Raw genomic sequence first — 12,700 nt, 5'->3', positions numbered from 1 at the left:
TGAAAAGTCAAAACCTTGAGTCTTTGTTTTTTTTTGTTTTTCTGGTTGTTTGTTTGTTGTTGTTTTTTTGTATCCCCCTTTCTTTCGGTTTCGGCTGTGATTATTTTGTTGGGGTTGATGGATGGGGTATTATAATATGTAAAATGCGATTTTCCAGTAAAAATTCTATGATAAAATTATTATTATTTTTTTTAAATGCAGTAACGCTTCGTGATTTACACGATTTGAAGCTGATCAGTTGAGGTTTACGTTACTCTTCTTATGCATAAATTTACACACACTAGAGCAAGACCAGGATACAAATGGTTTTTTTTTTTTTTTTCCAAAACTGTGGAAAACAATTTATGAATAAATCTGTTCGCATACAGCTTGATAGATGAGGAAAATGATTTCTGTGCATGTGTGAGGTTATGTGGCACACCATCTATGCTCATGAGTCACAGCAAATAAAGGGGAATGGGGCACTCTGTTGTATGCGATGGTTATCCAGGTGCAAATGCTGCAGATTTGACTCTGGTCTTGAATCGAATTGCACTGAAATGAAATTGATGTGTTTTAAATGATTGTTTTTTGCAGACCTTCTTCATATTTGCAAATCTTTTTTTGGAAGACCAAAAAGATATTCATAATTTAAGATGTTCTACTCACCCACCACTCTTGATCCTCCTCCCCTGTTACCACAATGACCTCGCCCTCTACGAATGTGAGCTCGTCATCATTATCTGCCTGACAGTCGTAGATGGTCTTCACTCGCCGCAGTTTAATCTTACCCTATATTCAAATAAAGAAAACATTCACTATGCATGTCATACTTGCTACACAGGCAGTATAGCGTGAGCTGCCTATTTGCTCTTTTCAGGAAAATATGCACTCCAGCAGTCACGAAGAAAGTCAGGACAAATGGAATTGTGTTAGACCACCTGATGTTACACTACACATACCAAAGATTTGAACAGGTCTTTAAACCTGAGGCAATACCACACTAGCTACCTTGATTTGCCACAACATTTCATTAGAAAGGGATTATGGAAAATCTTCACTAACTCACTGTACTGAATTTCCTTGGAAGCGGTATTGGAGTTTCTGGGCCGGACGCCAGGCTCCCGTTGGTATCTTCGGTGGAGTGGGTGAGCTGAGGTAATGGTTCAGCTTGTTGATTAGTCACTGGCATGTCATAGGGCTCGGGTTTGTGAGCCACCTCTCCAGGAGGGGGCTTGTGCATAGGTTCAGGGACTCCATGTTTGGGGTTTGAGAGGTCAGAAAGTAGTGGTTTGGGTGGGAGGTCTTTGAGGTGAGGTTTGGGTGGTAGGTCTCCCAGTTGAGGTTTGGGGGGCAGGTCAAAGAACTGTGGTTTTGGGGGTAGTTCTCCCGGTTTAGGTGGTAATTCTGTGATCTGGGGTTTAGGATGGAGGTCCCCTGGATGGGGTTTATCAGGTAAAGGGACTTTCTGTGGTGTGTCTGACCCTGGAGGAGACTTCTGGAACAGCACTGGCTCTGGAGGCTGGCTGGGTTTGTCCACTGATGGGTGGTGAATCGTTTCAGTCTTACGCAGGACAACTAAGGACATAAGCAGGAAGCATCAGTTACCAAATATAATTGAAATGTGTCATGTTCCCTGACTTGAAATCTTCCACATCAGAGAAGATGCACTTACACTTCTGAGGTAGTGTGGGAAGGACCCTTGGGCCAAGCGTAGCTTTAGTGGTACTCGACGCTGTGCTGAGGAACAGTCAAAACAACCCAATTGAGAAACTGATACAAAATAATTGAACAAAATGAATGGTTTATTCTTTATTCCCTTCAACATAAGACTTCAATTTAGCCACTTAATCATGAAATAAACAGTACTAAATATTTATTCTTGCAGAACCTTATACTGCATATGATGCCTAAGAGCTGGTTCTATTACAGAACTAATCTCAGAACCAAGAATGTGTCTGCTGATCAAAGCCAGTAGCAGGTATTACTAACTATATCAGCATAGTACAGCTGTTCCATTATTCCATTCCAAAAGTACATGAGAAATAAAATTAATATCTGTGCTGTGATGAGGACTAAAACGTAAAATGAATGCTTTGCTAAGAAAGCCTATTTGGAATGCTAGGAAAGATCACTCTGTGGAACCATGTTTCCACCTGTCCACATGACCACATCTGCTTTGCATGTTTAAACAATGGCTGGTGACAGAAAGTTACTTAAATACGTTTAACCAAACCAGAAATATATATTTACTCTCTTGTGTGACCTTTCCAATGCAAATTAAGTGTGCTCATGGTCCACCTGCACCACAGAGGCCTTAACAGCTGCATGAGTGGTTTCATAGGACGGTAGCGTGACATAGAGGCTAGGATTTACGATCTTAAAACCCCAGTTAAAACTCCAATTAAATTTCCAGTTTCTGTAGACAGACTGCTGGAGGATGTGATGCTATCAATGATTTTTTTTTTTTATTATTCTTCTTCTAATCAGATTGCAGCAAAAATGTTATGGCTTTGACCTAGATTCAGGGTGTCTCTATTTTATTAATGCACATAATGCAACCTGAAGCAAATGACACACAATTCAACTGAGAAACATTCTGACTGTGGCCCTAAATCATCTGTATAGTCTATTTACCTCTGTTGTTGTAGTATGCCTTCAAATCGGTTTGTTATGGGAGACATTTTATTGATTGGAGGTGGTGTGGAGTCGCTTCCTAAAAGTATAGGGTACATAATAATATATCAACATAAAAATACTAATACTAAAAATAAATGTTTTAATTTCACTCATCACAAACTTCTGCCAGTAAAGCAAATGCACAACAGAACATCACATATAAAGGTAAAAGGCCTGGTTTATACTTCTGATTTGATGCGTATTTGCACATTTGCATCACAAGGAGCAGACACGCAGGGACACTCTAGCTTCCTTTCCTCTAGAAAGCTGTGTGTGTATACAACGCTGTGTGTAAACCGGCCTACAGGTTAATGCAGACCGATTTGGCGGTGAGGTCTGTTTTGTTTGCGTACCTGGAAATGTGACATTTCTTTCAGGTTTTTCAAAGATTTCAGAGTAATTTTGTTTCAAATACATCTCAAATGTAAACAATAACGTTTTCCATAATTTCATCCGTCAGGCTGGAAAGGCTTTTTGAAAGTGTACAAATCTTATACATAACAGCTTGAGACACAGACGGTTGATAAACACTCGGTAATAAGTTTAGACCTAGTCCCGGTGTTAATTTCTTAGGCCTGTGTTTCATGTCAGTCATACACTTTGACATGATCACATCATTGTATAATGGGTTTATTTACAGCAAACTACAATCACGGTATTGTGCCATGTGCAGGGGTTAAAGTGGAATTTAAAAGGTGATCTCTGATACCGATCGGGGAGGAGGCTGCAGTTTTAATTTGATATCCACAGAGAGGAAAAACAAAATTAAAACTCTCACATGGCAGCTCAAAGGGCCACTGCTGTAAATCAACTGGGACATATCAACTGGAATAGCATGGAAGGGAAATTAAACACTGCAGCAGAGTACAGTTTTGTTTGGGGTTTTTATTTTATTATAATTAATTCACTTGGCTAGCATTTTTGCATCTCCAGCATAAAATCTACATTTACCAGATCAGATTATGGACAAGGAAGCTAGCTACAGTAACCTAATCACCTAATTTGTACAGGATGTTTCAATTAAAGGTCAGATTTAATTAAGGTATAGTTGATCAGTAAAAAAAAACATTCATGTATACTTCTCATTGGAACAGAGGGCGATCCGTATTAAATTTCTATCTGATCTACCTATACGAGGTAATGACGGTGGATAATGAGTTTAATGTTTTAAATAGAAGACTAGCAGCCACGCAAATTTTGAGGCAGATGCGACACTGACATTTAGTGAGGATGGATAAAAGGAGGAAAAATATGTTTTGTTTTTTTTAGTCAAGTGCAAGGCTTTATACTGGCTGTAGCTGTCCTCACAACATCCAACCTGATCCTGGAGGATCACGCACTCTACTTTCTTTTTCTTCTAATGGACTCAGTAAAAGACAGAGTGTAGGTGATGTAAACCACAAAAATTCAATAAAAAAAAACTGAAAAATGTTGATCACTATTTAATTTAAACACTATTTTTAATGAAGTGCGTCAGTACATGAACCACTTGATACTGCTTTAATACAGACAAGTAAAAAACACTTCAGAAATGCTTTCATCGAGAACTGACGTGGTTTATAATTGCATTTTTCAAAACAAAGTTACACCCATTTGTTGCCATTCTATTAATGCTACAGTGAAACAGGGAACTTTTCTCCGAGACCTATTTTTGTAAATTTTGGTGTGGTTCATGCCCCCTAGTGGACAGACTCACATTATGTGCAAGTATTGACTTCATCCTGTGCAAGTGTCACTGCATGATGCCCCGACGTGCTCACAGATACACAATTGTAGAAGTATAACCCAAGACCCAAGAGATATGATCACCTCTAATTTTGCAAATTAAGCTAAATACAGTGGATAAAAAAATAGGATAATGTGAAAAAAGAAAAGAATGCAAGGTTAATCATGTCAAATCTTTTTCCACCATTAATGTGACATAGCAACCAACAGAATGCAAGTGAAAAAGAAACAAATGTTTGTTTGTTTGTTTTTTATGGGGGGGAATTAACCAACTACATTCAAACTCATGTCCAAAAGTAATTATCATACTGTCATCAATGGATCTCACGATCGAAAAGTATCGATCAGGAGATTATTTCCAAAATACTCGGTCCATCAGGCCATCATCAACAAATGGAGACAATCTGGAGAAAACCTGACATTTTAAAAGGGGTATATAGACTTTTTATATCCACTGTATTCTCTATGAAATATTTTTGATGATGGTTTTTTTTAAACATGAAGAATATGACCATGCCTGGCCTTAGCAGTTACATAAAATACTCAATATCATGCAAAGTGCTGAAAGTTGCATCAGTAGAGGGGTCAGGTGAAAACTATGACTGTTAGACTGAGCCTTCCATTAGCAGCAATGTCCTTTGAAAGAGTTGTTTCAAAGAACAGTCCAGTCACATGAGTATGTGAAACTATTCTATTCTATTAAGAACTGCTATCTTTTGTGTCCTTAATGTTTGCTGACACAGTACTAGGTGTAACTGAGACATGTACTCAAGTATCATAGCCATATATGCTTAACTTAAAAACGTGCTAGATCTATACTGACTCATAACGATTAAAACAAAGAGGTCAAATTGTTAAATCACAAATCAAACACCATCATTAACTGATGTCAAACAAGTGGACATGAACGAGTTAATGAATAAGAACATGTAATGAATTAACCAGGGTCCAATTCCTCATATCTGGTTCATCCAAGTTCACCAAGTCTGTATGGTCAATTAACAATTCAGTTTCTCACATGCTATAACACTATATTTGCACTAAAACCCGACTCTGACATAAAACATACCTGTAATATTTCAATAATTCAAGGGGTAGAAAACAATGATTTTATGTCACTTCGGACACAAAGCTGCATTTACTTGTACAGCTGCACTTCTTGTTCCTTTTGTTGTAAAGAAAACAAGAGCTACACGAAGCTGTTCCTAGCTGTAATGTAGGTAAGACATCCTTCTTAAGAAGAATTTCCATTTACTGTTCGCTTAAAATTAATTTGTAAATGAGATAAGCAGAATCGTGATACATGAACCAAAAAACTATCACAGGTCTCGGCCATTGAAAAATTTCTGAGCATTCTGAAAAAGAGGTTAAGGCGGGGTCAGGGTTAGCGTATTAGCTTTCCTCATGCCTTCACTGGAAATCCAACCAAAAGTTAGTAGGTTAACCTTTATTTTATTATTATTATTTTTTACTACAGGAGAGCTTAAAATGTTGGAAAATACTAGCAAATAGTAGAATGCTTCCAAATGCTAGCTAATAATGCTAAATCAAATTAGTCTGGAAAACTAAATATTGGTATTTGTGTAAAAAAAAAAAAAATTACTGTAATTTTGATGGGAAACATTATACATAAACCTGCACCGCCATTTTGACTTCAGCGGGTAAAGTGAGGGGAATTATTTTGTGTTCTTCCTGAGACTCTTTTAAACTATCGTTTAGATGACTGCATTCCTGAGATTCACTTGCTCAGAACATGCTTGTGCCAAGGTAAATCATTTTTTTCTTTTCATAATCATATTAAAGTTATATAAGAAAGGTTTTGGGGTATGGTGCTAGGGGATTTAGATGTCAATTTTAGAAACATCTCGCACTGTCACCTTGGATTAAACTCAATATCATCTTTGATCTTTGTTAAGCCAGGCAGGAGGAATGGAGCCCTTGGTTTTAACTTGAGTGGTGGGCATAGACCCGCAAGAGCGCACCTTTACACACAAGTGAGTGTGAGAGTGGGGTAGGGGGGTCTGACAGCGTGCGTTTGTGGCCAGGGGGAGGGGGAGGGGGTCTCTTCTTGGATAGCGTGGAGCTGCTGTTAGCAGGGAGCTGGGAGCCAGGGGAGAGAGGGGAGGATGACGATGGTAGGGCTAGAACAAGGGTAAACAAACACAAACAAGAACACAAAAAACAAAATCATGCAATGAGACCATGGGCAAGAGCAATGGCTGATCTCTTTTACTGTTCTGATAAAGAGAGAGAGAGAGAGAGAGAGAGAGAGAGAGAGAGAGAGAGAGAGGAGAGAGAGAGAGGGGAGAGAGAGAGAGAGAGTGAGAGGGAGAGAGAGAGAGAGTGAGAGAGAGAGTGAGAGAGAGAGAGAGACGGGAGAGAGAGAGTGAGAGGGAGAGAGAGAGTGAGAGAGAGAGAGAGAGAGAGAGAGAGAGAGAGAGAGGAGAGAGAGAGAGGGGAGAGAGAGAGAGAGAGTGAGAGGGAGAGAGAGAGAGAGTGAGAGGGAGAGAGAGAGAGAGAGAGACGGGAGAGAGAGAGTGAGAGGGAGAGAGAGAGTGAGAGAGAGAGAGAGAGAGAGAGAGGGGAGAGAGAGAGAGAGTGAGAGGGAGAGAGAGAGAGAGTGAGAGGGAGAGAGAGAGAGAGAGAGAGAGAGAGAGACGGGAGAGAGAGAGTGAGAGGGAGAGAGAGTGAGAGAGAGAGAGAGAGAGAGGGAGAGGGGAGAGAGAGAGAGAGAGAGAGAGACGGGAGAGAGAGAGTGAGAGGGAGAGAGAGAGTGAGAGAGAGAGAGAGAGAGAGAGGGGAGAGAGAGAGAGAGAGAGGGGGGAGAGAGAGAGAGGGAGAGAGAGAGAGGGGAGAGAGAGAGAGGGTAACAAAATGGTCAGGGAAAAACAGAAGCCATGGTCAAGTTCAGCTACAGCTACACAATTAATTGTATTTAAATAATTTGTTTAACATTAAATGTTGCATTTAATTTGATGTTTTTAGCAAACCAAATTTAGCATTATTGCCTGTGATATTGGTAAGCCTACCTAAAGCTAGGCAACTGAACTAATATTAAAGATCTGTTTGGATTGATTCTGGTGTATTTAAACATGACCTCCCCATTCCTTTTCTGTAAAGCATATTCACTATTTGCAGACTAATTGTGTTTAGATTAACACTTAACAGATTCAAACATTTCACTAACACAGCACTCTTGAATTCTCACATCTCACTCCTGAGAAGGTGCTGATTAATTTCTTATAGACGCAATTCTGACAATAGTTCCAACTGCGATACAAATCACAGGTTATTGTACTTTACATTTACAACGTTAGGCTGTTTTCTGCTAGTTTACAATGAGAAGAGATCAAACGATTTCATTCCTAAATTGACTGAATAATTGTAATTAAGTGTGATTTCAAAATCTACAAACAAAATCAAGCTACATATTACTCCGGAGATCCAGACTCCCTCTGCCCTCTGGACCTGCCTGATCCATCCTGAGGCCCCACTTCTGCTCGGAGCCTCGTTCACCTGAAAATCACGCCCCGCTGCTGAGGATGACCCTGCATGGACAGCCTACAGATCACCATGAGATTACTGTGGATGGTACCACACAGACACCCTAATGATGGCTGTGGATGTCTTCCTTGGATAGCATAAAGAATTACTAAGAACAGTTTACACTCAAGTCTCCATCATTGAACAGTTGATAACTTCAGTTTGATACAAGAGACTTAAAATTAAAACTGCTCATACTCAAGTTCCTTTTAATACACTTAGCACTCCTTGACTTGATAGTACACAGTTATAGAAGATAGAGGGTTTATAATTGCTCTTTCTGGTGTCACCCAGATGAAAGTAGTTTCCCATTTGAGTCAGTTTCCTCTCAAGGATTCTCCCTCGTCACCTCAGAGAGTTTTTCTTTGCCACTGGCGGCTCTGGCTTTCTCATTAGAGATGCATTTTAATTTTATATTTTTTCATACATCTTATATTTAGATTTCTGTAAAGCTGTTTTATGACAATGTCTTGTTAAAAGTGCTATATAAATAAATAATTTAATTACATCACTAGCCATTATCTAGCAACCCTCAGTTCTGCAGAATACTCTGCCTTGCAGGAACACATTGAGGTGCATATGGTAAGAAATTTTTTCTATAAATACGCTACATACTATAGACTATACTTTAGAATATATCTAATTTTTTTTTTTTAAGTCCTCATCTATGATGTTTACATTACACTGCCTGTTGCTGTCATTTATGAGGGCGACATTTTATACTGAATACGAGCCTGAATGAAATCAGTGATGATACGATGGTGATTAAAAGAAACAACAAAGCTGAAACTAAGACTTAAAAACAGCCAATTTTCAGAAAGAGGCAGCTTTCAGGTTCATATTGCAAGAAAATGAATGAGTCCAGAATCAGAGAGACTGGAAGAAGCAGGAAAGTGTAAATATGAGTGAAATTAAGTTAAGGAAACGCATTTGCAGAAATCGTTGGACAGACATCACAACAAAACACAGACTGCATGGAATATTTAGACAGAAAGGTTTTCTAAAACTAAAAACAATATTTCTCAAGGTATGTTAGCCATTACACTAAAGTGAGATCATTTCTGTATTTTAGCAGCCAATGAAACGCTCAGTCCAAGATCATCAAGAAACGACGAGCAACGGCTCAGGCAAAGCTGTGATGAAACACTCCTGCAGCAACTGATCATGCAGTTAAACTACAATGGAAAGAGATATGAAGCAAAACAGATGTATTCAAGTCATTATTAGTGTCAGCATCATGTTAACTAACAAACAATGACAATGCTCAGTCGATATATAGCGAGGGGAAATTATTTGGACACTTATGTTTTTCTTATTTAATATACCTCCAGCGCATATATCCATTTTAAATTGACAATGTCTTTTGGCTTTGTACCTGTAAATATATATTTTAAAAATGTGCATTATGTATGTATGTATGTATGTATGTATGCATTCATAAGCATAAAATACCAAACTGTGGAAACCCATTTCGTGAAGCTGCCGACTAACAGTAGCTGATGCTGCTTCCACAGGGAGTCTGGAACAGTGGATAGGAGATTTTTATACACTTCATGTACTGTGCTTTAACAGTGGTTGATGCTCTTAGACACTTACATTTCACAGTAATAGAATTTACAGTTGACCAGGGCAGATCTACCAGGGCAGAAATTTCATTCACTAAAATATACACACACACAAACAGTCAGATCCATAAATATTTGGGAAATATTATTTATTATTTTTTTAGTTGTCTACCACAGTATATAGGAGTTAAAGTGCAGACTGTCAGCTTTAATTTAAGGGTTTTGGACAATTGGCTGTTCAGATATTACACGGCCAGATGTGTGCCCTTTCCTCATTATTTCACTTACAAGTAAGCAGATAAAAGGTCTAGATTTGCTACCAAGTATAGGACATGCCTTTGGAATCTGTTGCTGTTAAAAAGAAAGAACACACTGGTGAGCTCAGGAACACCAAAAGTCCCAAAAGACCACAGAAATCATTCATATCCTGGTGAAGTAAAAACCCTTCACAACATTTGGCCAGATCAAGAGCACCCTCCATGAGATAGGCAGATCTGCGTCAAAGTCAACAATCAAGAGAAGTCTTCACCAGAGTAAATAGAGAGGGTTTATTACAAGATAAGACAAAGAACAGCTTGTATCAATATGACAGTAAGAGAAGAGTATGGAGAAAGGAAGGAGTTCAACCAAATACTTCAAAACCCAATGGACGGTGCTTATAAAGCAACCCAATACTTTTTAAGGCAAAGTAGTTCTGCCATGGCCAAATTAATCATCTGACATGAAGACAATTGAGCATGCATTTCACTTGCTGAAGGCAATACTGAAGGCAAAATTTCCCAAGAACAATCATGAACTGAAGGCAACTGCAGTAAAGGCCTGGCCTTTATCACCAGGGAGGAAACCCAGAGTCTGGTGATGCCTATGGATTCCAGACTTCAAATGGATTTGCTACCAAGTACTGAAAATGACCACTTAATATTTAAGATGATTATTTTTGGTTGTCCAATTACTTTTGGTCCTTTTAAAAGGGACCACATGCAAAAAGTTCAGCTACGGCTTCAATTTCAAGCTGAAAGTCTACACTTCAAGCTCATAATCATTATTTAATTTCAAGTCAAATATCAACTTCATGTCCAAATAATTAGGGACTTGACTGCATACGTAAAGGTTACTTAAAAATAAATTCGAATAATTTTTAAATAGCGTTCAAGATTTAATTGCTACAAAAAAAAATGTTCTCATCCAAATTGCACCTGGTATAAAAGACGATTTCACACAACATATAGCAATCATGCTGAAGGTGAAGGACCTTCCAAAAGATCTCAGGGACAACACTATTAAACAACACTAAAATGAATAAACGACAGAGGCAAAGCAAAGAGCAACACCCTAAACATCCCTGTCGGTATACACTGAGTGGTTCAATAACATGCAGGTGGAATATTTATGGCACCACAACTAATTGTCCCCATACAGGATGCAAGAGTTAACAACATGCTCTCAGAATAATGATAAGGAAAGTAAGATAGAAGCCAGCAGTCAAAAAGGAGTTGCAGGGCAACCTGAATGCAGCAGGGACAACAGTTTCACAGAGAACAATAAGCAATGAACTGCTCCACAATCATACTGCAATGATCAATCATACACAATCATAAGCAATCAACCATATTAGAAGATAATTTAATCTCATCAGCCAAGAAACTGATGGATATTTCAACTAGAAAACAACCCAAAAATGCTGCCAAAATTCAATCACAATGCTGCAAAAAACTAACTCCTTTTCCCACTATCAACTGTGTTGTTTTAAACAATTTTAGTCATGCTTATGAACTTTATGTTGTTTGTTCATATTTATAAGTACAAAGCGAAATGATATTATATCTGGACAGCTGAAGTGGATATATGCACTAGAAGAATAGCAAATAACAAAAAACAGAAAGTGTCCGAATACGTATTTCCCTTCACGGTAAATGATCAGACTACAGCAGCTCTGTTTCTAATCATAATGCCGTGTTAGTGGGTTAAACTCCTGTCATTAGAGGTTCAGATTCAGATCATATCAGGATTAAAACGGAGAGCAAAGATGAAAAAAGGCAGATAGTCACTGATGTATGGCCGAGTGCTAGTCACAGTAGCATAGTGTGAATGAGAACCAAGGAATGCCAGAGGAGGAGCTGCAAAAGAGAGAGAGAGAGAGAGAGAGAGAGAGAGAGAGAGAGAGAGAGAGAGAGTGAGAGATGGAATTTTCATAGAGGGTGTCATTCATAAAGGTATGAACACAATAAAAAAAAAGTAAAAGATAAAAACAAAGAAAAAGAAGGATTTTAGATTAAAAAAAAAAGCAATGTTGCATTTCATTATAAATAATACCAAAACATCTTTGTCCATTTTTTTTTTCTCACCCAATTCTAAACACTCTTCTGTCCCCATACTGCTGTTCCAGTCTTTAACATTTAACCTGACACTGCTTTGTTGCTCTCGGGCCGTTCTCCTCCCTGATGATGCATTAACTATATATTTTCACTTCACTCAAAATGAAATGTGCTGAAGATGTGTATAATAAGCATAATAAGTATTTACTCTGACTGAATCTCTCCATTTTCCTGTCTTTCCTCCACTCTCACTGTCTCTCCTCTCCTCCCATTTCCAGCCCTCTTTCTCTCTCTCTCTCTCTCTCTCTGCTTGTTTCTCCTATGTACAGACTAAAGCTACAGTTTTCTTGAGAGGAACATTTGCCTGTTGTGTTTATACATATAGACACAATATAGTATTATGGAAATTACAAAATCTAAAGTCAAGCATTTCAATTTTCAGTATACGAGGTTACTAAACACAAATGCCTCTTCATATTTCCTGTAAAGATTTGTAATGGTAAACAAATAATAAATGAAAAGTGGATTTAACCGGACATCAAATATCTGATCGTTTAAAGCTGCCTTCAGATGATAAGCATTCTGCTCACTGTGAGGTTGCAGAAATGCTGTTAACAAGACATGCTCACTGTACCTTAGCTTTTAAATCATTCACTACTGATGCTACTGATTAGTGACTTGTTGTACAGCTATACTGCCTGTCATATACAGTCTCCTCAAAAATATTGGAATGGCAAGGCCAGTTCTTTTGTTTTTGCTATATAAAGAAGACATGTTTTGAGATCAAAAGATGAATATGAGACGATAGATCGGATTTCAGCTTTTATTTCCTGATATTTATGTCTAGATGTGTTAAACAACTTAGAACATGGCACCTTTGATGGCAGACCACCC

General features: G+C 38.3%; 1 protein-coding gene across 6 annotated transcripts in view; it reads right to left on the bottom strand.

The window, feature by feature from the left end:
* asap1b (ArfGAP with SH3 domain, ankyrin repeat and PH domain 1b) overlaps positions 1 to 12,700 on the bottom strand; it is an 89,808-nt gene that overhangs the window by 2,577 nt on the left and 74,531 nt on the right. For 4 of the 6 annotated variants that reach the window (XM_053611580.1, XM_053611581.1, XM_053611582.1 and 1 more), the window contains 5 exons: positions 6,366 to 6,524; positions 2,617 to 2,695; positions 1,655 to 1,719; positions 1,049 to 1,557; positions 649 to 771 (listed from right to left, as the gene is read on the bottom strand). In XM_053611580.1, the coding sequence (XP_053467555.1) occupies positions 649 to 771; positions 1,049 to 1,557; positions 1,655 to 1,719; positions 2,617 to 2,695; positions 6,366 to 6,524 (935 nt within the window). Of the gene's footprint in view, positions 1 to 648; positions 772 to 1,048; positions 1,558 to 1,654; positions 1,720 to 2,616; positions 2,696 to 6,365; positions 6,525 to 11,539; positions 11,609 to 12,700 lie in introns of all 6 variants that reach the window. The other 2 variants (XM_053611583.1, XM_053611584.1) reach the window with 2 other exon arrangements.

The sequence above is a fragment of the Ictalurus furcatus genome, chromosome 23, assembly GCF_023375685.1.
Source record: "Ictalurus furcatus strain D&B chromosome 23, Billie_1.0, whole genome shotgun sequence".
NCBI classification, from domain to species: Eukaryota; Metazoa; Chordata; class Actinopteri; order Siluriformes; family Ictaluridae; genus Ictalurus; species Ictalurus furcatus.
Note: the sequence above shows the minus strand (reverse complement) of the source record. Positions and strands in the feature narration are given on the sequence as shown.